The sequence below is a fragment of the Aquila chrysaetos genome, chromosome 15, assembly GCF_900496995.4.
Source record: "Aquila chrysaetos chrysaetos chromosome 15, bAquChr1.4, whole genome shotgun sequence".
Lineage (NCBI taxonomy): Eukaryota > Metazoa > Chordata > Aves > Accipitriformes > Accipitridae > Aquila > Aquila chrysaetos.
In genome coordinates, this window is record NC_044018.1 from 26,063,957 (window position 1) to 26,091,547 (window position 27,591).

The 27,591-nt window shown below is 44.2% G+C and overlaps 1 protein-coding gene across 3 annotated transcripts in view; it reads right to left on the reverse strand.

Annotated features, from left to right (window-relative positions):
* The window catches only part of ELOVL5 (ELOVL fatty acid elongase 5), a 38,979-nt gene extending 11,594 nt beyond the window's left edge, over window positions 1-27,385 (reverse strand). Inside the window, exons 1-3 of one of the 3 annotated variants that reach the window (XM_041128874.1) lie at window positions 27,364-27,385; window positions 5,624-5,697; window positions 3,503-3,690 (exon numbers count right to left, since the gene is read on the reverse strand). In XM_041128874.1, coding sequence (XP_040984808.1) covers window positions 3,503-3,690; window positions 5,624-5,681 — 246 coding nt within the window. In that variant the 5' untranslated portion in view covers window positions 5,682-5,697; window positions 27,364-27,385. Of the gene's footprint in view, window positions 1-3,502; window positions 3,691-5,623; window positions 5,698-23,911; window positions 23,984-27,362 lie in introns of those variants that run through there. The other 2 variants (XM_030037647.2, XM_030037646.2) reach the window with 2 other exon arrangements.
* Between the last annotated feature and the right edge of the window lie 206 nt (window positions 27,386-27,591).

Below are 27,591 nucleotides of genomic sequence, written 5' to 3' on the forward strand. Positions count from 1 at the left end.
AAATCTGAGGCTTTTCTCAGGCAGATTCAGTAGGGAATTCATTTTTCAGATGAAGAAAAAAGACAGTAAAGAGGTGACTTAAAGTGAGCCTTCATCACTGACCAGTTTTCTCGAGTGTAAGTCCGGGTGGTCCAGATCACTTGGACAGTTTTGCAAACAAACACTCCCAAAATAAAATAGGTCTGCGTGCCATATAACTGGGTACCTGGCACTCTCCCTACTTCGCCAAATTACCCAGCCGAGACTCGAGTAGAGAGTCACGGACCGTACTCACAGCGTCGCAAGACAGCTGGACTTGTGATCCCGGCGCAGGGCAGCGGCGCGGGTGGAGGCAGTGCTGCCTCTGCGGCTCTTTCAGCCAGAGCCGTGCCAGCCAGCGGGCGATCAACCCCTGTCCCATAACCCTCTGCCAGCCGCCCCGCCACGCACCGTCTCCACCACGCAGGAGGCCACCCCTTCCTGACCTTGCCCAAGGCAGGAGTGTGATTTCCCCTCAAAGTCCAAGCCCTGTAGATTTATGCAGAATAAAACATTATTTGCCCCTAATGAGCATCGCTTGTTCTTGAAGTAGGGGAGTGACGGGTCAGCCTGGAGAAACCTCTCCTGCTCCCCTAGATCTGCCTTGCCTTTTATATCGTCTGGGACAAGCACAGGCCACTGCTCTGTTCTGCTAGTACCAGAACCCAGCCCGGACATTAAATGTCTAAATAAATAATTTATAGCAAGTTCACACAGAAACTACTATCTTAGGAATTCCAAATAAGAAGTATAAGATTCCTAGTGATTTTAAGATAAGGTTATACTATATTATATCAGTAGACCAAATGGTGCAAGTACACAGTAACTAGAATTATAGAAACCCTACAATGCAAAATTTTTTTCCCCCACATTATTGCATACAAACATGCAGATGTAAAGGTCAGAAAACCAAGTAGGTCATCTTTCTCATTCTAGTTGGGAGGATGCCTCACTTTAACATCCTGGTTTGGTCGTATAATATTTAAATTGAGCTGTGATGCTATGAATCATGACCTGAACCACCACAGCCGTAACTCAGGAAAAACTCCAAAGCAGTGTTTCAGGTGTATCATATGCAAGCTATTAAAGCAGCTTATTTTCAGACAGGCTACTAAACAAGTTCATAAGTGGTGACGTTTTATGACTTTCCTCAAACCAGGACTGAAAGAAGTTTAATCCAGCTGAAACTTAAAGTGACAACAAGGAAGAGCACAGGGAGTTACATTTATTTTTTGAATGCTGCTCTTCACCGTTTTATTTTAAAAGTGAGTATGTGTACTATAAAGCGCTACTGATGTACGGCTAATCCTTCAAAGCCAAATTTCCACGACTGACGTGATCCGAGTGAGTGTCTCGCCTGCTTTGCACTGACACAGGTAATTGCGGAGGCACTACAGCTAGAGAACGTACCTGGAGGTGCAGGAAGCTGATTTTTTTTCCCTATCACCTGGCCCTTCAGCTCTCTCCCTGCAAACATCAAGCAGCACGGTGTTATGTCAGCACAGTTCTCTACTTGGCAGCACTTCTATGGGATCAGTCCTTTGTTGCAGAACATCGCTTGCCCTCATGTCTAGCTTGTAAGTGCTGTCAAACGCATTCTATTGCAACTGTCATGAGTTTAATAGTCTTCATAGCACTGTAGTTTTGTGTATTCCCATTTATAAAGAGAAGGTATATTTACAACAATACCAATGAACACTTCCATATAGATAATGTTACGTTAAGAGCAATATTCACTTTGATGTCAAGTGTTTCACTATATAGGAAGGAAGAGCCTTAATATTCACTGTATTTTAGTTGTCTCTTTCCTTCACAATATAAAAGCTATTCAGCTGGTTACAAGTATGAGGACTTCTTCAGCATACAATAAATAGTCCTTTCTTGGTAACCAGTTCATTGTTAGCAAGAAAAAGGCATTTATAAGATCAACAGTTCAGATCTTTTCTATTGTTTAAATTTATCAGCAGGTTCTGCAACATGCAGAATGTTACAGTAATTTTCATTTGGAAACTATGAGTATTATTCCAAGTATTCAAGGAAAAAAGACTGGCTATCCTGAGAGTTTTATCCACACTTAGTACAAGTGAAGAAAAGTCTGCACTTGTAAACCCTCAATAACATAATTGGAGGTTAAAACAATAGATTATTATATAATTATAAATAATATCTGCATAAAATAATGCAGATGTTGTACATGAAGTCCACAGCAACACTACTTTTAGACAAATTAAACAGATCAACACACAATTTTTTCTGGATTATAACATCCTGACAGGGAGGTTAGAAATGTAAACCCATCAAGATTACGAGTTGTTCCAAGTACCTACTGAATCCAAAACTGCTCCCCCTGAAGAATTAAGTATCAAAGTTCTTAATAACCCAACTCAGTAACCTTTGACTAGACAATTCACTATGCAAGAGAAATAACTTTAAATTTTAAATCACTTCCTATCTAAACACTCACCTTGTAAAACACTATAGAATTAACTACAAACTTAAAGGAGAATTACAGCTTGCATATACTTCTAAGCAAATGCCAAAAGGAAAAAAAGAAAGAAAAAAAAAAACCAAAAGAAAATAAATTAGTAGTTTTAGCTCTAGCTCATAATCGCATGTTGAAAATGAAATCTCTCCTTACAGAAAGGAGAAACACTTTTGGTTAAAAGCAAGCCAGAATATTCTGTACATTAAAGCCACACACTCAATCATTTTCTGACCACATTCTTATTTACACTGCCATAGTTCTTCATTTTCACTTTAATAAAAGCCATACAATTATGAGTAAAAGCAACTAAAGTGCTCTCTGGGAAGTGGAAAACTTGATACTGCCTAAATCTTTGTTTTGTTAGGAAAGAAAATAAGTCCCCAGAAAGTCCAATTCAGGTTGAAATATATTTGTATGTTCAGATTTTAACTTCCAAGAAACAGATGAATCACAACAGCATCAGTGCCATTGTTTCAGCAAAACTAAGAGGACGCAAAAGAAGCTATTGCAAGCTTACAGAAATAGATGTGAAGAGTGGCTGCATGATTAAACACATTTAAATAAAACACGTTTTGCACTCCAAATCAAGCCATAGTTTTGCTACAAAGTACTTTGTACAATGCACCAGCACAATCACGTTGAGCGTGACTTCTACACAAGGAGGAGTTATACACAAGGAGGAGTTACTGAAGGAGTAGCCAGGTTCATGCTGAAAGATCAGGCCTTCGCTTGCACTGAGCAAAAGAAGGGCATTTGAAACATTGCTAACCAAGGTCAGCACAGATGTTTAAGGCAAGATTTGTTTCATACCATCCTTAGCGGTAACATTACAGCTATGGTTTTCTCCCCTGAGAAGTGACATTGAAGAATGGGTGCAACACTTCTGCGGGTGTTTCCCCAGGTTTAGGAGGACTGTCCTTGGAGATCATTTTCAACATAAGCCAATATAATTAAAACAGATACTGCAAAATAACCCCGACCCAACCCCTTTTCTCCTACCTCATAAAACATATACAGAGAAAGCAGTGTAAGTCCAAGGTTGTAGACCACTAGAATACCCCTGCATGAGAACGGTTGCTTATTCCGCATGTACTTTGGTCCTAGCCATACGATTAGTAAGTACAAGACTGAGAAGATAAAGGTAGGTGTATAGTTCTCCAGAAGAAGCCATCCTTTTACTCTGGGGTCTGAAACAAACAAAAACATACAAACACTTAGATTTTGTAAGGGGAAGAGTTCAATGCATCCACAAAAAGCTGTACCCAAAATGCTTCTAGCACCAGAACACTGGAGAAAGATGAAGGAAGAGCAGCGAGCCCTTTTATTAAGGGCCACATTGCTAATTACAAACAACCTTTGCAAACACCAAGATTTTAGTTACACAGTTGTTAAAGAAAGCAGAAATAATTACCTTCCTGAGGCAAAAATATTCTTAAATTGTTACTGCTATTATTTTTAAATACTCATTACCATTCAGAATCTTCGTCCATCTTGAATACCACAGATGAGCTTAAGTTCTAAAGAAAAGCTTCAACAACTATCTCCCCCTTATTCTCTGAAACCAACCTTTCCCAATAGTACGCACCTTATTTCCTCACAAAGCCAGCAAAGCTAAGAGTGGAGCAGATACCTTTGTGGTTATTGGTGGATGATCCTGATGATTATTTTCTAATCAGTACTAACCCAATTAGACTTATGTATGTGCTACTCAAAAGGATTAAATTTTGGAGTCCTTGTATGAGCAATGAAACACAGAGCAGTCAGTCCAGTCTGACTAACCAGTCCGGTTGGCAACATGTCGTAAAGCACATAAACCACCCTGAATAAGAGGATCTCAGGGGAACACTTGGGACAAGCGCGTGATCCTTTTGAACCATAACTGCGTTATCCATACCCAGCAACAGCACGGTATTTCACTCCTCTCACTAAAGTCGACCCAAAAGATTGAAACCAAGTTTATCAAACCGTAAATGAACAATTCAAGTATTGCTGGCATTCACAGTCCTGACTTAATTTTAAAGTAGTCATATGTGGATCCTGAATGTGAGAATTGAGGCCTTAAAATATAAGTTGGGAAGGAGTTAAGAAAGCCGGGGAATCATTTGGATTTGCTACCTTTATGGCTCATTATTTTGAAGACATGGCAAATATAGACTATATACCAGCACATGCAATAAGTTATCTCAGAACATCTAGACTAATTTAAATGTGCTTAGTATGAAGAGTGGGGCAACAAGGGCACCAACCTACTAAAAGCAAACAGAAAACACACTTTGAAGGATCACAGGCTTGTTTCACCTCCTGTGGACTTTGTCCAGCAAGGAAGCGGCACCACCACCGGCGTTTCACTGGGACAAAGAAAGAGGTAGAAAAGACGCTACTGAAGCAATCGGAGGAAAAAAGCACATGCCACTGAGCAGCTCTGCTACGCACACTACGTACGGGGATGTTGACATTTAATCGCTCCTGGTCAGGACCAGGTGGAACAGGGCCATCCCTACCCTAGCTGGAAACCCTCACCACGAGGCCACTACCTGTCCCGGTCCCACTGCCTCTCCCTTCCTCACGCTGACCAGGATTGCTGTTCTACACCTGTAGACTTTATCCCAGTGAAAAACCTACCAAAACCATTGTTTCTTTAAAAAGAATTGTTTCAAAGCAGCAATTGTTTCCAAAACCTACAGATTTTTTCAGTGAAAAATTTCTTAGCAGCTCTAGGTATGAAGGCAAGAGTATTTTTATTTCATCAAATGCAAATTAAAAAAAGATTTTTTTAAATAAAAGCTATTATTAAATTCTAAAAAAAAAAAAAGAGAGCAAAGATCTGAGTGAGAGAAGTCATTTACTAAGACTAACAACACGAGCTTAACTGATAGTAAGAAGAATAGCACCTATGATTGTCATAGGTGAAAAATAAGCAGCTCTTCAAGTCGAAAGATCAGAAGCATTGAGTAGACTTTTTTATTTATTACAGAATCACACATTTTTATGCTTTGCAGACAATAAAGAAAGTAGTCACCTGCCAAAGTCAGGATGTTAGAGGGAAGCTGTTTCTTATGCTCTAGTATCTGCAATTAAATATCAGTTTTATTTATGTATTTAATTTTTGACAAATCTTACCTCTGGGTCCAAGCCAAACATCAAGGTAGCTATTGATTGTTTTATCCAGAAGTTCCATTCTACAACCTACTGAAATGGAAAGAAGAGGAGAAAGTTAGTTCTTCAGCTCACAGAAATAGTTTAATCATCTGAATACCATCTGTTAGGGCTAACAATGAAAATACTAATATGCAAATATTGCAGCAGATACACTAGACATTACCAGCATATATAAAGTTCATAAAGTTTATTTTAGTCTCAGAGAGCCACTGGTGTAAGAGCACTGTTTCCCACTTTAGTATTTAATCATGAATCTAGATACAGAGAAGCTTAAAATAATGAGGTCAGATTAACCCAAAGTTCTTTTTAATTCTGTATTTTTAAGGGAAAATACGGGATGACATCTTGCAAGATCCCTCTGCAAGGAGGAAGAGGAGGAGGAAGAGGATTGGACCTTGAGAAAGCCAGCAACATTGAAATTCTCAGATAAATACCATGAAGCTCTTTTAACAAAGAGCCTTGAATAGCTGGCAATGCTAGCTGGGGAGGAGGAGGGAAGGAAAAAAAAAGGGAAAACTGGCTCTGCTATCATTTTTGTGGCTAGGTGACTGATTACACCTCTGATTAACAGCCCATAAAACCAAGAGATCAACAGTCATGAAATGACAGAGAGGGCTGCAGAGGCAAGGGAGAAAACATTGCAGTTCGTGACATGAACATCTCCAGTTCCAGAAACTGCTTACTGGCAGGACATTACCAGATAAAACTCATCCAACATCAGTACAGTAGAATGATTCAAATGTTATCTGTCAGCTCCTCACATGGCCATTATTTATTAGTAGCACCTGGTATATACTCTGAGGTACATAAGCCGCTGTACCTCCCTAAGGCTAAAGCAGGAAAGAAGTAGCGACACTTTCCACAAGCAGGGACAATTGCACAGGAAGACATTCTCAAGAGAAGCGGGTCATTTTCTTCTTGATTAAAAAACCACCACCAACAAAAAAACCCAACCAAAAAACCAAAAACCAACACCTCCCAATTTCTTCTTTTCTATCCAGAACTGTACTGAACCTTCACTAAAATTATTTTATCCTTTTTCAATAGGATAGTTTTCACTTCTTCACGTTTCTCCCCCCCAAGTACTAACATTAACGGCAATTTTTAGTTACAGGGAAATAATGTAAGCGACACATAAGCTGTCAACATATCCACAGCACAAACTGAAACGACTACGCAAGTTTACACATAGTTGCTAACAACAAAAAAGTTCATCTCTATTTTTTTGGTTCTAGTTAAAGAAACACATCCCTTCCACCTGTGAAAACCCTGCCTCTAGGGGATTTCTGATTTATGCAAGTAAAATGAATAGTAGGTCTTCTGGTTTTAGTCAGCTGGGACTGACACCTCCACTTCTTTCGAGTCCAGCAAGAAAAGCCAGGCAGGATGCAGATGACACCCTCTCCCCAGCCCTGCCGCCTGCCCCCCGCACGGGCTGCGACCTCCCATGGGACCAAGAACGTACAACGGGTTTGGATCCGTGCATTTACATCGTGTGGTCATCTCCGTAAGCCCACATCCCTTCCGCCGCAGGGCTCCGGGCAGCAGGCTGACGCGCTCACCGAGGATTTCTGGCTGTGCCCCCAGCCCGTTGTTTCCCACAGGGCTCTCAGGGACACGCGCAGAAGAGGACTTTCCCCTCTGCATGCATGAAGTCTTTGTACCGCGCTGGACTACGCGAGGGCACAGAAATGTCCCTGGAATCTGGTCAGCAGGCACAAACAGAAGAGCTTGATTAAAATAACCGGGAGCGTTAAAAGTCTTTTGCACTCCTGATTCACACCACTTTTATTTTCTGACCGAAGAAGCCTGGCCCAAACAGGCACACACTTCACAAGAAGGTGCATTTTTGGGATTACGTCATCTCACCAGCTATGACACACAAACTGCAAGCACTTGCATGAACGGCCACAGCACTGGCATGCTGGTGTCCTAGGAATAAGGAAATTTAACTGAGAAGGCTATGCTATGCTACCAGAAGTATGAACATCAGGAAGGCTGTGAGAAATAAGTACATAATTTCCAAGGACTAGAAAGTTATTCAGAGCAAGCTCTTCTTTTCTTTTTTTTCCCCCCCCGCCACTTCTTTTTTTTTTTTTTTAAATCTGTCAGCTATTGAGTATCACCCAGAAAAGCACTCCCCAGCGGATAATTCATTTTGTTGCTTGAAATCCCCATTTACTCAATTCGTCTGTTGCTCCTTTGATCCAGTACCAATTGATTTAGTTATGCAGCACTGCATCATCCAATAACCCAGCATCTGCACCTGACTTCAACTCCCCTTTTTGCAGAGGAATACTTCAGATCGGAGAGGTTTTTTTCAAAAACAAAGGTTCGTTGTACGAAAATATACAAAAAAGCTCAATTCAGAACTGACTTGCTCTATACTGTTGTTTGCTGGTCACTGAAAATGCAGATATGTAAATGAAACAACTAAGAAAGCAGAAACAAACTCCACCTAGCTATAGCAAAGACAGCAAGAAGTGATACTCAATGTTCAACCCTTCCATAAAATTGGAAGAAAAACTCATTCCCCAAGAGGAGAAGGCTTTCTGCTGAGGTCTCCGCTCTTTTGGGTTGCTACTCCCAAGCAGCTTTTTGTGCCAGCGTTATCAGACAGCAGATTGTAAAAGGCATAGCGAAGGAAGAACTACTCCTGGTGTCGATTTCCAGAATTTGCAGAAAAAGAAATTGTTTCAAAAGGAACTCATTTGTGTAACAGAAAAACAGAGGGAAACAATCTGCTTTTGTTCCAGAGGGGGTCATGTGAAAATGCATCAAGTCGCCTGCCAACAGCCACACAACATTAAACACTGCTTCAACAGCAGCAACTACAAGGGTTCTTTTTTAATTAGAATAGTTTCCCAATTCAGAGGAACATCGACTCCCAGAAAAATTAAACCAGTGGCCATTTGAAACACTGTAATCGGCATGTTTCCTAATACTGAAAGTAAGCAAATTCTGTGGCTGACCACATACACGAGCAGATCGCTAGCAACACTCCCCTACCTAGAAGTCATCCCACAGCAAGGCATGCTATTCATAGAATCACGGAATAGTTCGGGTTGGAAGGGACCTTTAAAGGCCATCTAGTCCAACCCCTCTGCCATGAGCAGGGACACCTTCAACTAGATCAGGTTGCTCAGAGCCCCGTCCAGCCTGAGCTTGAACGTTTCCAGGGATGGGGCATCTACCAGCTCTCTGGGCAACCTGTGCCAGGGTTTCACCACCCTCATTGTAAAAGATTTCTTCCTTATATCTAGTCTAAATCTACCCTCTTTTGGTTTAAAACCATTACCCCTTGTCCTATCACAACAGGCACTACTAAAATGTTTGCCCCCATCTTTCCTATAAGCCCCCTTTAGGTACTGAAAGCTGCAATAAGGTCTCCACGGAGCCTTCTCTTCTCCAGGCTGAACAACCCCAACTCTCTCAGCCTGTCTTCGCAGGAGAGGTGCTCCAGCCCTCTGATCATTTTTGTGTCCCTCCTCTGGACCCGCTCCAACAGGTCCGTGTCTTTCCTGTGCTGAGGACCCCAGAGCCGGACATGGGACCCCAGGTAGGCTCTCGCCAGAGCGGGTTAGTGGGGCAGAATCCCCTCCCTCGACCTGCTGACCACGCTGCTTTGGATGCAGCCCAGGATACGGTTGGCTTTCTGGGCTGCAAGGGCACATTGCTGGCTTGTGTCCAGCTTTTCACCCACCAGTACCCCCAAGTCCTTCTCCTCAGGGCTGCTCTCAATCCCTTCACCCCCAGCCTGTATTGATACTGAGGGTTGCTCCAACCCATGTGCAAGACCGTGCACTTGGCCTTGTTGAACCTTATGAGGTTCACATGGGCCCACTTCTTGAGCTTGTCCAGGTCCCTCTGGATGGCATCCCTTCCCTCAGGCATGTCAACCGCACCACTCAGCTTAGAGTCATCTGCAAACTCGCTGAGGTTGCACTCAATCCCACTGTCTATGTAACTGATGAAGATATTAAACAGTACTGGTCCCAATACAGACCCCTGACGGACACCACTCATCACTGATCTCCATCTGGACATTGAGCTGTTGACCACTACACTCTGGATGTGACCATCCAACCAGTTCCTCATCCACTGAACACTCCACCCACCTAATCCATATCTCTCCTATTTAGAGAGAAGGATGTTGTGGGGGACCATGTCAAAGGCCTTACAGAAGTCCAGACAGACGACATCCGTAGCCTTATTCGGTACCTACGGTCAGAAAGAAAAAAAAAAAAAAAAAAAGACACAATTATGCCACACACTGCACCTCTATATACACTAGTTATTTTTTCCTAACCTGCCTTTCTACAATGGACAGTAAAGAAATCATCCTCTCTGCTACCAAATTTTACCAGTGCAGTAAGGCCCCTGAACACCAGGGCAAGCTGGATCAGAGTCTGGAAGCACTCAGGCTTACAACCTGAAAGACACTTTACTCCTTCAAGTCCAAATATTTAATCCACGGAAACGCATATCTGATGTTTTAAACAAAACAAAATTACTGGACTTCCAATTCTGCAACACAAACATAATGAAGGCTAGAGTCGCACCTTGCCCCAACAAGATTGAGCCCCACCATTAAAATATTACTTTTTCAAAAATCCTCTGGATTTAGATAGACAGGGTTTTTTTGGACATCCACAGAACATTTTGCATCCTTGGTCCACTTCTGGTGCTATAAGCTGGGACATGCGCTATGCTCCAGTGGCCACCCATGTGTTTGGGCAGAAGAGGTGAGCTCTGCTCGGCCACTCAGTCCGGGCATGGATGGCCCTGGTGCTCCTCACCGTGGCAACCGAAAATACAGGCCAAAGGCTACACAGAAATGTGCTTTTCTTGCAGTATGTATTTTTTAAAAATTAACTTATATTAGTTTTTCATACGGGCTACCAGCAGTGATAACCCGCTCTTCTAACGCACATCACTACTCTCTGAGGAAAGGGCTACTAAATACTGAAGTATTTTACCAGCTCCTGTCCTTCAAAGGAAATTCTCTCCTACGCTTTCCACAGAAAACATGTTCTGCGGGGTTTATGCCAAAAAGTGATTAAAATGTGACCAAGAATTCTTAAATGTTGTTTCTTGATTTTCTTCTTGGAGTAACTTCAGTTTCCAAGTGCAAAGATAAGGCACGAAAACATAAAGGTTTGGCCCCTGTCCCATGCCACCCTCTTTAAGCAAACCGAACAGCAGCAACAAAACATTTTGGGCTGAAAGCTCAAAGCATTGGGAGCCTGCTCCCTTTCAGCAGGATCCTCCAGCTCTCACCCTGCTGCTCAAGAACTCCCTGAAACAACAGATCCCAGTTTCCACATTTAAGTGCCTGAACTTGAGTTCCAAAAAAAATCCCCAAAATAGGCATCTAAATAATCATGGTGGCTTCTCTGAGAGCAATGCGCCGTCAGGCCTGGCTGCTCAGCCTTCTTGGAAAAGAGCCACTTCCTCTGTTCTTAAATTAGGACTTCGAAGCCTAATTTTAGGCACTTGCTTTTGGAAATCTCTAATTGTCTTTTCTCGTTAAAATGATGTTTCCCAGTCCCTGTCACTGCAGAGGTGACTCCTCTTTTCCCTCCTCCAAAAGTACAAACTATCCCTCCTCCAAAAACACAATAATCAAGCTGCTGTTTGCTTTTGTAAAAGTACTGGAATTGAAAATGCTCAGCTGCTTGAGAACTGGAAGACAGCACCGATAATCAAAGCTGTCAACCATTTTCTGTCCACTTTCCAAAGCTGCCCAGTTTCTCCTTTCTATTCCCAAGGTCTTATCTGCCCCTTGCATGTATTCCCTTTGCCTTTCAACTTGCTGCCAACCCCAGATTCCCTTTCTTTGCCCTTTTTGAATACCTTCTTAGGTCCCAAGCATGCTTAACGATAGCATTAAAAAGTTTAGAATAAATCATAGACCATACTGATCTGAAAATGCAAGTACATCTATTTTATGGGAAAACAGGTGAAGCATGAGTGCTGCGGATTCTGCACTTTAGTTTTGTTAAAATGCAAGAAACTATTTTTAAACTTTATTTTGCAACTGCCTCTCTAGCAAAGCGATGGAGATCTTTGGCCCACCTTGCATCATTGGCAAATCCTCCAGCCTGCTGCTGACTCATTGGGACCCACAGTGCTGAGCTTTCATGCTCACCGGCAGCACCAGGGTAAGGAAGTTTAGAAATAAATGATTTGTATAAAACTCAGGGAAGCATAAAAAATGCAGGACAAAGGAGAAGCTAGTCTCAAACAGTTTAACCTCAATGGTACTTCAAAATGTTCGAAAATGCAGGGGGTAAAGGAAGACTTTGGCCAGTTAACTAGGGGGATGATTTCATGCCATTACTTTTCCTGTCATTCCACCCTCTCCAAATCCTTCAGTAATGATTACCTTCATACCTAAATACAGTTGTGGTAATTAAAGTATTTTACAGAACAGAAACAAATACAAGAAAGGATACTGCAAAATGGAGTAACTAATTGTGCTCAATACCCAATACCTCATTAAACCAGAATCTAATAATCTTCAGAGATAGGCAAGTTAAGACAAATCATAGGTCCTTGCAGTTCCATGCACATTTTGAGCAATCTAATCTAGCTCAAATTAGGATCTGAGCGTCCTAGGATTAGGACATTCACATGCGTCTCATCCCCTCGCAGTCAACAGCTCTTGCTGCACCACAGGGTAACTTTAGCCAGAGGGAAAACACAGAGGGCGAAGGCCAAGCAGGAAGAGCTCGTTGGAAGCAACCACACAAATGCACCCATGGAAGTACTAAGAATCGGAGGAAAATGCTACACCACCGCCTCTCCATCCCAGAAGGATGCATTGAGCCACAAATAAGGTTCTCTTGCGCCGCAAAGCCCCCCTTAGCAGCAGCAGATCTGGCATCCCTCAGCGCTACGGTAAAATGCTTTTTGCAACAGCATGCATTTTCCTGGAATAAAACATTTGAGGGGGTACCCTGTGCCCAGCCGCCACGTTGATACCCCAGCACCGCAATACTGGAAACTTCCTCGCCACTGCCAGCTTACAGCATGGTGCTGTTAGAGTAATAAAGTGCAGATTGCAAAAGTATTTACAGAAATAAAACAGGGAGGAAGAAAAGGCAACGCACGCAGGTTTATTCAACTGCAGTGTTTGGAATAGCAGGCAATTATAAAATGCGCAAGGACGCTCCACAGACAACTCCTGGCTGGAGCTTAAAGAACTGGTTTGGGTTTTTGGTTTGGTTTTTTTTTTTTCTTAACGGGAAACAGAAGAGAGGATCTGTAGCAAACTAGGTTAGATGGAAACAGGGAGAATATGTACATGGCACAAGAGCTACAAGTTGACTTTTTTGGAAGAAAAGCCAAAGCACAGCATTTGCTATATAGCTTTGCTCCAAAGCCCTCCTCCCCAAGCAATGTGTGAGTTTTTATTAGCAGCTACTGTTTTAATCTGAAGCTCTGTCTTTTTTCAAAGGCTGTACTGATCATGCAATTGGGAAAACATTGCCAGCTGTAGCTCACAATGGCAAATTAGCCAGAGGAAGCCTGAGACGCTAAAGAGAGAGACCTGAGAAGATAAAGGAGTCAAAAGCTAAGGCCAGAATGCCGTAAGGACTGCAGCTTTCATTTTGGGTCTCCTTTCTCTTATTCAAGTGCCACCTGCAAGAAGGTCTGAAAAACTCCTCCTCTCCCCTTTAATACAGGGGCTCCTCTAATCTCTGTTTGTGCACTTCACTCAAACCAACTTTTTATTTCCACAAGAGAAAAATAAAGGTACAGTCCCCAAAGCCTATTTTAATGAGACTTCTTGGTCAAAAGGCTGCGTTTTCTAACAACAGAGCTGATGAGACCACAGCCAATAGGTCTGAAGGATGGAGAAGCCCCATCTTGCATGACCATTCCTAACAGCAGAGTTCAAGAATACTGTATAGCTTCAAGACAGTAAGCTTCAATTTATTATTTTTTTGAACACCCACATCTCATAATTTCATATTAAAATTTAAGAAGCAAGAAGTAGGTTAAAAAAAAAAAAAAAAGAGTTACAAGTGGGGCCATCCTCCCACGTGAACCCTCATCTCCTCCAACACCCCACAGCAGTGGCACCGAGTGTAAGCATCGAGTGAGCATCTGCCACCAGCCTGCCCCTTCCCCCTGCCAAAACGTTGCTGTGCCAAGGTCTGAACCCAGACGACATCTCAAGAATAAAACTGAAAGTATAGGACACATCTATGATTCTTAGTTATCTTCTTTGCATTTATTAGCTTGACATACAGAAGCTTGCCATCCGACCCATAAAAGCACCTGCAATTCTCCTGCACATGTGAAACACCATACAAAGCAAGAAATGGATGTGTGCAGCTATCCAGTAAAAAGGTTTAGCTATAAAAGGGTTATCTGGGGTTCACATGCTGATTAGATACAGCAACCCAATAAAAAGCTGAGAAATTAGAAGAAGATCATGAAAGCTGAGGGTGACAGTCACGAAGGTTATGCTACACCGTGCAAATCTGACTAGTACAGGGATAACAGCACACACAAAACCTGGATTGAGATGCCCTGCTGCAATGTGTAGCTACAACCCCTGTTTTCAGATGGGTAAACGATACCTTTTGGAGGATCACTTGAGTTTGGGAAACAGATCACACTGAAAAAGCACACACACAAGCCACCCTTAGGCAAGTTACAGTATGTTAAGTATTTATTTGCATGTTTACTTTAATTTCCAGTGAGCATTGGGTAGTACCTGGAATGCTATGGGAAAAGTGAAATTCCCTGGTGGGCCATAACACACAAAAAACGCCAACGTGTAATACACTGAATTAGTTACATTCCTCAATAAAAGTGAATTTCTACCCTTCTACCTAAAGGAAGAAAAGACGCATACTGACACGTAAATGCACACCACAGATTGCCTTTCTGCTGTTTCTTCATATGGCCAGCCACCCTACGAGACATCAGTCTTAAAACTTTTCTATTTTCCTGCTGTACCCACATGAGACATGAGTTAATCATGTACAGCTGCAGCTGCATCAACACTTGGTACCTTCATTTTAAGATGCTAAACATCATGCCAGACAGGACTGTTCACTGCGTACAGTTGTACTACCAAAAAAAAGAGTCAGGCAAGTACAAACGACAGCTAACTTTAAGTAGAAGAAAGTACCAAAAATGTTACTTTTCCCACCATTCAGAGAACTGAGAGAAATGAAGAAAAATGACTCCAGGTACAACTGTTACGCCATGGCATCGTGCTGCTCAGGACAAAACCCTGCTGCTAGGTGCTCTGTTAAACCCTCTGCCTTCAAAACTGTACAAAAATAATAGGTTCATCATTCAGAAAAGCAACTGCCTTCTTTGAAGATCTAATCTCCTTTCCAAAGGATAAAGGAGTTAACAATATGTAAGGCAAGATTTTGATCCTTTTTTTCTTCCTGCCCAGGACTGACAAGCAGTACTGAGAATGAAGCCTACATGTCCTCATAAAAGGGCAGAAGAAGAGGAGACAGAAGATTTCTTACAGATGCATCAGTCAGATCATTTCTCCCCTTTCCCTTCTTGTACAACACAGGCCCCTAGCACATCTGTAAACAAAGTGTTGCAAAAACCACACAGCCAGCTGATGGCATTTATGTTGCAGAAGCTCAGGGCTGAAAAGCCTGGTGGGTCCTGAGCAGCTGAATGTCCTTACCTGTGCCAGACCCACGCCAAACCAACAGCTGCTGAGGATCAGCAAGTTTTGGGGTACCAAATCATCGCTGCAACAAGGGTCCCTGAAAACAATGACTGACTCCTAGAGTGGTTAGAAAAGAAAGCATTTCTACCTGCACATTTTCTTCATTTGATGTTGGCAGCATTTTCCTAAATGTTACTTCATCAGAAGACCCTGCTCCAGGATGCAACTACTGCAGTTTCTTGTATTTTATTCTTTGTTTTAAGGGGAGAAAGACCAACCAACCAATTAAAAGGAAATACTGTAGTGGTAAAGTTCGGTGTGATCTTATCACTGACTCTTTCTATGAGCTTTAAAAAGACTACTGGAGGAAAAAAACCCACACTGTCCACACATCTGGCAACTGCCAAGCTGTTTCACAACACAAAAAAATACAGGCACCTGCAGAAGTCAGGCAGGGAATTCCAGCAAAATAAGTCTGTTTTCCTCCAAAATTTAGCCACTCTTTTCTTTCATTAAGAGGCAACAAATTCCTGATGCAGTGGAAACATCACTGCCATTAAAATCTGTTCCAATGAAGGACCCAGCTAGACTGAACCCCAGCTTTGGTGCCAGGGTGCAGAATGTTTTACTACATTTGCTTCACACTTTGAAAAGCACCTGAGCAAAGGCAGGGTCAGTACTGTAATTTGCTATAATATATCTGCTTTAAATACAGGACAAACCAATACCCCCACAAGCAGCAGACAAGAAGGGTACCAGACAGGCAAGGGGTTACCAGATATGCCGCCTCTGCCTTGCCGCTTGCCCAAAGTCTCTCGAACAATGTCTTCGGCAACTTACTCGTTCCTAAAGATGAGAAGCTCCCCTCTGTACAGGCATTTTTCCTGCTCACGCCTGCTACAGCTCAAGCCCACGGGTAACCCTCAGGCTGACAGCCATCGCATCACCTCAGCCTAGCTCTAACTTCTCCATTCAGCCAGGTCCATAGCTATAAAACCATACCCAGGGCGTGCGGCATAACCAGAAGCAACCAAGAACAGATTTGACGCTGCGGCAAGGGGTGCTTTCATTCCTTCCCCATCCTCCACCCTGCCTGGGTGGAGGGAGGCAGGGAAAAATTGAGGTAGCCCCAAAAAACCAGCCAAGCAAGAAGATCAGCTTTCAGCCGGGTCCAACCCTGAAATGTTCAGAATACAGAGGAGACAGATTTTAAGATACATTACTATGCTTCTGTCTTGAAAACCTGCAGGACTAAGGATGGTCTCAAGGCAGGTCAGATGTGAGAGGGCAAGACTCAAGGGGAAGGGGGAGAACGGTAACCATTGAGGGACCCAACAGATAGAGACCAAAAACAGATTTCTCCCAAAAAAAGGCAACTTGAATGCTTTATTCAATCTAAACACAGCAAAAGTATTCCAATAGAAACACAGCTTATAAAAAGAAATACACAGAAAAAGATTGAAATAAAAAGCTAAGCAGATAGTGAATATGACTGAAAACTCTTACTACACACTGCTCAGCCTGAAGCCGAGGACCCTGAAGACAGAGGGGAAGTACCCCCTTTAACTCTCTGCCTTAAAGCATGTTATACAATAAGAAACGATGATCAACAACCTTACCAGTGATATGAGACGCAAGTTGAGTGCAGTAGCCTAAGACTAAATTTCATTGAGAATTTTGATTTTCTGATAATACCAAACATTTTTTACGCCCAGAGCTTAAAACTAATTATATGAGAAAAACAAACTGCTAGATAATTAGAATATGATTTACACGTGGAAAATAAAAACTTTCTACTTTACTACACTGCTTGCAGCAAAGTGAAAACCTAACTTAATGTGTATTTTATAAGCACTTATATTTTGCTGGGAGTGAGAGGCAGGAGAGAATTAATTTGTTTCATTTGCCACACTTGCAAAGCAACTCTTTAAACTCTGGGCAAAAGACAAGCTTTTTAGCCTCTACAGTAAAACTCTGTGCGCATCTATGATACAAATGCAATATATTAAAAGTTGCTTAGCAGGCAAACCCAAACCTTTACATTGTGAGTGCATCTATTTCATATATGGTTTGTACAGACCGTGTAGGATACAGAACGATGCTTCAGGCAATGAAATCGCTTATTCATGTTGGCAGCTCTCTGAAGTTTCCCCCTCTGGCGTCTCACCACCACCATGGCTCTATTTTTACTGCATGCTAAAAGCAAAAAATGCTTTTGTGCAAAAAACCTCATGAACCAATTTTTCAAATATCAAAAGACAGTTCCAGTGGTTGGAGGTTATTTTTCCACAAAGTTTTTATCTCTCTGGAATACAAGTCCTCCATACAGATGTGTCATCTCTAAAACAAACAGCAGCAGAGGGACTCTTCATTTAAATAGACCTGTTAGTCTGAACCAGGGAAGCTAAATGCTCAAGTTCATGGCCTCACGCAGGAACTGGTACATGGTGGAGGAACAGAGAAAGGAAAAAAAAACAAAAACCAACCAACCAGATTTGGTTAACATTCTGTTCTCACGTTAATGACCGACAGCTTAGGTGGGAATTTGGTAGGGGTCTTGGCAGAGCGATGCTGCTGTAAGGAGGGACATGTCAGAGCTGCCGATGGCTGATGTTCCTTCATTGGTTCAGCCCAAAACCCAGCCCTGCTCCTCTGTTCCGCAAAACAAGCTCCCAGGGCGTTGGGTGAATAAGCTTTTAAAAGGCAAAGCCTGAAAAACAGATACAGAGAGAAATATGAAAGTGAGAAGAGGAGCAGCAAGGAAAAACGAAGGGGGAAGAGGGCTGGAAAAGCCCTTAACTTCATTGCTAAGCTCCTTCACAGCGTGCAATTGGCAACTCGCAGTCCCCGCCACTGTAGGTGCAAAGACGGTCATCTCCTCCCAAGGCCATACATCTCTCCTTCAGAGGCAATGCAGCACTAAAGGATGTAAAGCACTCGCTCCAAGACAATCGTTGTTCACACACTGTAAATGGTTAAAATCTGGCGACATCCCTGTGTTCTCACCAAGTGTGTCCTACAGGACTCAAATTGGTATTTTAGCAGCTTCCTAAATGTGTGTTTTAAGACACAAAGTCAATCCCCACAAATGTTTAGAAAACTAAACTGTGCTATATGCAACTGATACCCGTGTTGGTGGAAATTCAGGATAGCTTGGCAATTGCTCAACTAGAGTTTAGAGTTGAGTATCTTATCTAAACGAGCTTTGCACTGAATGTAGAAGGAATGAGCCAATTAGATGAACTTCAAAAAATGAGAGAAAAACCTTTGAAAACAACATTAGTGGTCCCTTCCTGTACCTTAATGCAACCACTTAGCAGTGGCGATAGAACAAGAAATCAATATAAAGAAGTACCAATGGATGTTATATTTGTTCTGCAAGGCACAGCCAGACTTGCAGCCTGTTTTTTCTTGTTCAAAGGGAGATGACTATGGTTTTGAAAGGGCGGAAGAAAGGGTAGGGAAGTTAGAGGTTCCAGGAACCTGTCAAGTAAAAGTGAAGGACCGATTATGGCCTCTGGAGAACTACTCGGGAACCTGATGAAGGCTGCAAAACCAGAGCACAAGACTACAACCATTTAAACTCTCACGACAAGTGGTCTGACACCATCATTGGCTCTAAAAATGGCTTATGCCCATGCGCAATTTTTATCTATAAGCAAGTAGAGGCGGCAGCAGCAGCTCATGCATTAGCAGGGCAATGATCTACACTGAAACACGGTGGCCCTTCTGTGACTACCTGTATTATATTTTTTCTCCTCATTTTTAACTGAACAGGCAAGGCTTGCCAAATGCAGTACTCCTTACTGACTTGCTTAGTGCTGTCTCTCTCCATCTCTATGTAATGGGTCTGCCACCCTATATATTGCTGGTGTCCCTCGCACTCGTGTTTTCCTCTAGCCCTCACACTGCATTTTAACCTCTTGCAGAAGGTGATGGGGACACCCACCCAAAATTTCCCAGCCCATGGTCGAGTCCAGTGGCTGGGGCCACGCAAGCCCAGCCACCTCTGCTCTAGCTGGAGCAAACGAGAGGCTGCAGAGGCGACCGTGGTGTGCCTCCCAGAAGGTGCAGCTTACACAAGTCAGAATTCAATAAAATTTGCAAAATATTTGAGCAGGTTTTTTCATGAGGTTTTTCTGCTTAGGCCTGTTAAGGAAGCAGAGAAAAATCTATAAGTAACCAGGCCTGCTGGACTAGCAGCTTATTTTCTGTCACTCTCTCACATATGTTAATAAACCCCAGAAGATTCTGAACCGCATTACAAGTGCAGGTATTTTCCCCATTAATGAGGCTTCAGGTGTGCAATAAGTCAAGCTCACAAGACTAATGTAAAGCTTAACAACACGCCAAAAGGCCACTGTACATGAGTGAACTGAGGGAGAAATACATGATGCAAGGGATAAATGCATGAGCCTAATTTAGGACAAACAGCTGAGAGCTTGCACCAGTTCACAGGGTCTGTGATCAGCTAAGAGCAACTTCTCCATGCCAGTACTGCAAAAGAGAAATGAACCACCAAACCGGAATCAGACATTCACCATAAGCATCTGCTACCCTGCAATCCACATAACCGTATACATAAAAATGCAAGCACAACTAACTATCATTGTGTCCTTCAAAGACAAATCCAGATTGCTGTGCCTCCACCAACATTGTCCCGCAGCCACCACGTGAGGTCTTGCTCAAAAGCATGCGAGCAGCCACATGAATGAACTGAACATGTAGATGCTTTCTGGTAAGCACACGTGCCATGCACTCAAACTAGCATGCCCTTTGAACTTCAGCATGCAAAAAGGTTTCTCCAGTTTCTTTTTCTAAAGGGCAGGGCAATGTTAAACATCGGAGAATGTCATCCTCCTAACCAGTTAAAGTTTTAATTATTGTTATTTAAGTCAAAGGTTCTCCCTACTGTTTGGCTGTGAGATGATTCTCAAAATGATGATTCAAAACATCAGCATTTTTAAAAGGCACCCAGGAGCAGGAGATAATCCTTCAGGAAAAGGTTAACAGAAGCTTTCTGATTAAATTACATGCACAGAAACAGCACGTCTAAGGGGAAGCCTATAAAGATTAAGGCATAAAGGTCTATAGTTCCCCAAGACTTCATCATCTCGAGTGAAACCAAACCTGAGGACACAGGACCAGCTCAAGAACTAGACCCCTATGTTCAGATCCCTGTGCTGACAATTGATAAAGTAGTGGCAAACGTACCAGCAGATTTCTTTTGCTCATTTCTAAGAGCTTCAAGACCTGATTTGATCTTCAAGACCTCTATCTGAATACGGATACCATGGTTTTAACTCAGTAGATGCAGAGAAGCTCCTCCACGAAGCTGCGGTCTGCTCCCAAAACACAACCATACGGCATCTAAGGGAAGATGACATTTTCCCATAACTAGCACTTGCTAGGGGCTCCTTAGCCAACAAGGGCACAGCAGAAACATTGCCTTAATCCAAAATGCTTCCCAGCAAGTTTGTAACAGCATAAAGTAAGGGGAGGGGAAAAAAAAAAAAAAAAAAAAAGAAAGAAAGAAAAAAGAGCAAAATAGGCACCAATGCAAACTTGCATGCTTATGAATTAATTAGCTAAACATATGGCCTAAACCTTAAGACACTGAGAGGTATATTATGTTTAATAAGCTAAAACACATTATTCTGCAACTTACTACCTGTTAGTTTTCGTCTAACACTGGTAACATCCTTAAGAACTGTGACACCAATAGAAATGTCCATCAGCATGCATATACCTTAAAAGCTGGAGTGTTATTTGACATCACGTCTACGTCCTTTGTTTTAGAGCAGAGAGCCTGAACTTGTGCATTGGAAGAACGCAATTGCCCTCCAGTCACAGCAAAAACAGCTAGCAAGAAGACAAACAGTTTTCTCAAGGTCACAAGCAGGAGGGAGAGGAGTGCTTCCTAAGCGATAACACAAGAGGAATAGTCACTTTGTTCAAATCACTGACCTGGTGTCTCAAAGGGTAGGGTTACCTAGGGATCAAAGAGCAGGGCAGAATTTGAAAATGCAGGGAAAAAACAAAAGTTTCCTCCACATTTGTTGTACCTTTGCAAAAGCAAGTTTTGTCTCCTGTAAATGTTAGAGCAACTCAGTGCATTTAGTCATCACCCAAAGCATCTCACTTGGCAGGCAAATGCTTGGTATGAAGCTTTGACACGGAGGTCAATTAAATCCAGACAACTTTAGCATAAACACAAGTTCATGGAAGGTTTTTATATTTCTATCTGCTCAATATGCTGCTGGTCATCAACAAAGCTATCATTAACGAAGCATAACTTCTACAGCTAATAATGCTTTAATAAGGGCATGCAAAATACCCAGATGCAAAGGGATGCTAAGACCAACTCTTAATTCACAGCACTGAGTTCAGCAGAAGTAGCATGATTCATTTGTTCTTGGAGAAGTGACAATTACACTTAGCAGCATGCATCTAAAATCTCTACACCTGGTGAAGGGATTTATTAGACTGCCATTGTGCTTTCTAAATGTTTGACGCTTTGTTTTTCATACGAATCAACCATTTCATCGAGGAAATTAAATAATCCTCCAACGCATCAAACACACCAGGAAAGTATTTACCGACCACATACTTTGGACAAGTTTGCTCTTGTGCTCTTGTTTACCCTGTAAGATGTAATGTGTCCTAAATGCAAAAACACAAATAGAGAAACCAAGGCAATAAATTTAGGTGGTTAATTTCATTAAACAGATCTAGGGAGAGCCACTGAGTACACAGTCCACAGCAACTCTACAAGTTATCTCCACAGTAAGATTGGAGGCAGCACTTATTTGACCTGTCAATCAAAAAAAAAAAAAAAATCTATCCAGGTCACTGTTTGCAATACCTTTATCAAACAGAGATATAACTGCTGTTGGACACAGGGAACAAGCTTCAGCACCCTCAGGAGCCCAGATATGAACCACTTTTACCGATCAGCACTTAGGAACTCCAGAGATGTCAGCCGAAGCAATGCCCTCTTAACTGTATTGCTGCAATACCGAATTTAAACAGCCTTAAGAAAGGCCATAGTAAAGCAATTTGAACACTGAGTTTTTAAACAGACTAACTTCTGTGTAATTCATTGATTACCCTTTTCATTTGTCCTTGTGTGTGATCTTCCATCTAAGGGAAAAGTGTTTCTGATGCTAGCATGCATAAGCCGCTTGGATTGTGGGAATCTTCTGCATTTTTAACACATTTAAGAATCACAAAACAAATTAACAACTGTATTGCATATGACAAAACAGCTACAGATTACAAGGATTATTGTCAGTTTTGTGAAGCATTTAGATGCACACAGGGAAGTGACTGGCATGCAGTAAGCATCAATTTCTTAAGTCTATTATGTAGTCAAACAGCCTTCAAAAGCGTGTGTTGCAACCTGGAAGAACATCATTTTGTACACTGTAAAAAGAGGAAAACAAGAGCATTCCTCTAAAGAGCTTAGGCCAACATCCCTAAAAGTATTCCTATGTTTAAACAGCTTTATAGATCTCACCCCATAAGACTAATTTCGGACACAGCAATGAAAAAAGGTAGCAAAAGTGGACTGAGATTAAGAGGACAAAATGAGCATGTTGTTCAGTTACGCAGGGGAGGTTATAGCAAACAGCACCACCACCTATACATGCCTCCACGACCTATACAAAGAGCTGCCAAATCTATGTGGACCTTTAGTAGCTCTGAACAGGCCACAGAGTTTGCTTGCGACCCACCTCAAGACAGCATACCACCCATGAGAGGAAAAAACCAAAACCCCAAGAAATCATAAGTGGAAGTATTTGTGGCTCTGCTCCTCAACAATGAAAGAGCATCCCTGCGTCTGTTTGTGAGCAGTCAGAGAACAAACCCTCAATGTCTGGAATAAAAAAAACACACCACCAAGAGCCCATTTGCTCCGCAAGGCTTTCCCAGTCCAAAGGAGCCCCTCCGGCACGACCCGTCCCAGGAGTCAACCCTGTGCACGGCACGGGAGCTCTGGCTTCTTGCCACCGCAGCAGCAACCCCCAGCCAGGCAGCAAGCAGAGCAGTGCCTAAGCCATCTCCTGTGCTGGCAGCGAGGTGACACCCAAAACGCCGCCGAGCCCACCCTCCTGCCTGATGGCTGCCCCCATACCGCTCCTGCCCAGCCCACTGGGCAGCGGCAGGCAGGAGCAAGGACGAACACTCATTAGTGACACCCTTCTAGTGCTACCTCCGAGAGGGACAGAGGGGACAACAGGACACAGAGGCACAAGGCTGTTTTAAGACGGGACTGTATGCAATTGCTGTTTCTCTCCCAAAGATTTGTCTCGGGTGGGACGCGGACAGTGTTAACTGGGAGACTCGCTTCATCCGCCACAGAGCAAGGACTGCGGAGACCACTAGAAGACAGGCAGAAGATGAGCATTTTAACCTTGAAAGCAGCACCACCTTCATCTGTACAGGTGGGTTTTTTTCTGAGCTCAGCAGAAACAGAAGCGTTTGATGTTGCAATGTTTGCTGCCCCAGAAACGAGGAAGGTAAAGGAACGAGGTCAGCCCAGTACTTGAGAGCATTTAACCAATTACCAACTGAATGTCACTTACAAGGAATACGCTCCCCAAGGGACGGCTCTGGATTGCTCTCAGTGCCAGGCTTTCCACCTGCGGCTGCCGGACTTGAGCACTAGGTCAACCTGAAATCCTAAAATATGGTCAGTTCCACCACCGTTCCAAAAATCTGAATCTTCAAACATATTTCCAAAAATCTGCTCCTAGCAAGTCGCAAAAGAACGAGCAATCAAAGGTGCTGCCCAGAGGCCTGATGGATTTACAGTATTATTTCCAATTACTTTTTTTTTTTCCCACTAATCGTATCTTCTCTAAGTTAATTCCTCTTGTAAACAACACAAAATGAAGGTAAGCAGGGAAAGAAGAGATTAGACCAGAGAATTCAAAATATTTTATTTCAACTCTGGCTGTACTAAAGGCAAGGAATGCAACAAGAGGAATTCTTGCTGAGAAATGTAAAGACAACATCAACTTACTAAAAATACTGCAATAAATATACCCGGAGACTGGTCAGACAGCACATAAACTAAGTATCCTCAGTGATGCTATATTTATGTACCAAATATGCACCAGTTTTAGTCAAAGACACTTCATTTGATCAGCTGCTGGTATGTAAAAGACTCTGAACTACACAAAGTGCAATTGCTTTTTAAAAAGCACAGTGAGGCAAACAGACCAGCAGCCAGACTCTTCCCCAGCTTGCAAGATAAAGCTCCATGGCATATTAATTTCACTGCTGTTCTCTCCTGCATTAAAATACAGGAGACTTAAGTCAGATCACTTACGATAAATTCACTTAGCTACTTATGGATAAAAAACACAAAGAAGTTCCTAAGGGCTACCAGCGTGCATTACAGGCGTAACGTGTATCTCGTAAGAAATTCAGTAAAATCCAGCAAAATTCTGGCACGTCTTTTAGCGTTCTTGACCCATGTCAGTTGGCAACAGCATCTTCGAGGGCAAACCCACTCTTAACTTCAGCAAACTCAGCACAGTGGTCCCTTTCATCTGCTCCTCAGTTCACGTGAAGCTGGAAAGGGACCTCCACCCAGCTGACCCCAGCCACCTGCAGGCACCACAAGTTTTCAAGGGAAATCCTCACTCTATGCGTGCAAGGACAGGTTACCCCCAGGCAGAGTACATGCCTTGGCTACTCGTTGCTCTGAAAACAGATTATGTCTAGTGCACCCCAAATACATGAATACTTCTATAAGAAACTCCAGCTTTCATTGCTAAACAGCATCAGATGACCATGCGTGCCACAGGCTTACTCTCCATGACACAGCTTCAACTTCTGTTAGCAGCGGTGAGGATACACCAGTATTTATCTCTAGCCATGTAGTTTTCTAACAGCAGAGGAAAACCTCAGGCCATGACTGCACTGAAGGAACGAGGAAGGCTTAGAGTGAAATATCGGAGTTATATTGCAAAACTCTTCAGCGTTATTCACAAGTTCATAGTAAAAATAAATAAATCCCCTCCCTCTACGCTAGCAGCTAAAAACTGATGCAGCAACGCCGTTAGCCCACACCTACAAAAACTTCACAGCTGCAAAACCCTCCATCCAGCCGGGGCCACCAGCAACAATTTCAGCCGACCGCTTACGGCAGGCCCGCAGCTGCCAGGTCCTGGGGGAGAGCTGCTCCTGCAGAGAGAACCTCAGCCTGGAAGCAACCTGGCCCAAAACTCGGGCAAAAAGCTGTGCTGCGCCGCCGGAGACGCCTGCCCGCTTGCCCTCCTCTGGTTTCAGCTGCAGGGCGTGTTTCCATTTACACAGAGCGGTTTTGGAGACTTCCTGATCGGAAGCATCCTAACTGCAGCCGTGCCCCTGCCTTGTTTTCCCTCGTCATCGCTAGCAGCCTGCCAAGCTCTTTGCTTGCGTTTTTCGCTGCAGCCCCGAGTACTCTGCTGCGGTACCAAATCCCCAGCACCAGAGATCACCCAAAGCATTGAGAATACAAATTAGGCATATGGGGCACTGCTGTTCAACCGTGGCTGGGACACTGAGTAGGCACTACACCCGGCTGCGGAGGGAGAAACACCTCTTGACATTGCTGAGAAAGCCCAAGATGTTACTATTCCTGCCCAGGTCTGCAAAACTGGCCTTTTGTCTGCAGCTTCAGAGCGTGGATCAGTGCCGGAAAGCTCTCCGGATCGGATCCTCCGCTGCTGCGTCCCTGGGAGGCGGGAGAAGGAGGAAGGCAGAAAAGCAGCCAGCGCAGGCAGGGAAGGAGAAACACTTAAATTGCCCAAGACGATACTCTGCATAACCTGAGCATTGCCAACTTCCAATGCTGCTGATGCCCAAGGGTTTCCAGGTGAAGGAAGAGATAAAAGCAAAGTCATAAAGTTTTTAAGAAAGTCCCTGCATACACAGCTGACATACTGACACATTTCTATCGCTTGCACTTTTCTACTTACTTCCTAATGCTTGTACTCTTTAATCATTTAGATTTTAAAACGGGCAGGCACCTTTTAGAAGCACTGCACATCTCCATGGCGCTAGTTTAATGTGGCATTTGCCCTGTCCCACAGACAAACCCGGGAACGACTGTACAGCGGCTCCATTTCTAAACCAGTAACGCGGTCGGGGGTGGTGAGGAAGACAGTGGGCTCAGGTGAGAAGAAGATGAAGAAGAAGAAGATGAAGAAGAAGAAGATGAAGAAGAAGAAGATGAAGAAGAAGAAGATGAAGAAGATGATGCACACGCACACCCCGGGGGAAAAGACGGGTTGGGGTTTTTTGTTTGGAGCCGTAGCAGCGCTCAGCTCCCCCCCAGGTCCCCGGGGAGGCAGCGTACGGCCGAGGGCCGTCTCCTCGCCGTTAAAGGCAGCCGGGGGGGGGTTCGTGTGTGCTTCCCCCCTTCCTGCCCGTATTATTTCTCCCGACTCTGTGCCCCGCCACGGCGGAAGGAGCCGCCGCCGCCGCCCGGGGATGCAGTAGCCATGGCAATGCGAGATTGCATCATGCTCTTGACTAACTGCACCGGGGAAAGACGCTCCCGGCGAAAACCCCGGCCCTTCCGCCGCCCCGTCCCCTCCCTCCCTCCCTCCCCCCCCCCCCCCCCCCCGGCCGCGGCCCGCCCGCCCGCCCGCCGCTGCCGGCCCCGGCCCCGGCCCCGGCGCTCAGCCCGCCTTCCGCCCCGCGCCCCACCGCCGCACTTGTTGCGCGCCCCGCGGAGCGGCGCCCCCCGCCCGCCGCGGCCCCCATCCCGTACCCGCACCCTCTCCTCTGGGCCGGGGCGGAAGAGCCGAAGAAGAAGAGGAGAGGAGCAGGACGAAGAAAGAAAGAATATCTCCCGAAAGGGGGAACGCGGAAAGAAAGAGCGGAGGAGGACGGAGGAGGGGAGATGGGGGAGGCGGGGGGGAACCGGCCGGCTTGTCAGATGCGGCGAGGGCGGGGGCGGGGGGGGCGGAGCGGGGTGGGGGGCCCGCCCCCCAGAGGAGTGGGGCTGACCGTGACGTAAGAGTGGTGCGGGGGGCTAACGGGCGGCGGCGGCGGCGGGGGGGGGGGCGCTATGACGTCACGGCCGCCGAGGGCCAATCCGGCGGCCGCGGAAGGTTCGGGAGCGGGGCGGGCGGGGGGGGGATTGGGCTGGCTCCGCGGGGGCTAGCGCTCGCCTGAGGCGCTGAGGCGCGGCCGGCCGAGCCCCGGCGCCCACTCGTGAGGATTGAAGGGAATATTGAGCGGCCGCTGGTGGAGAGAGGGTTTTCCC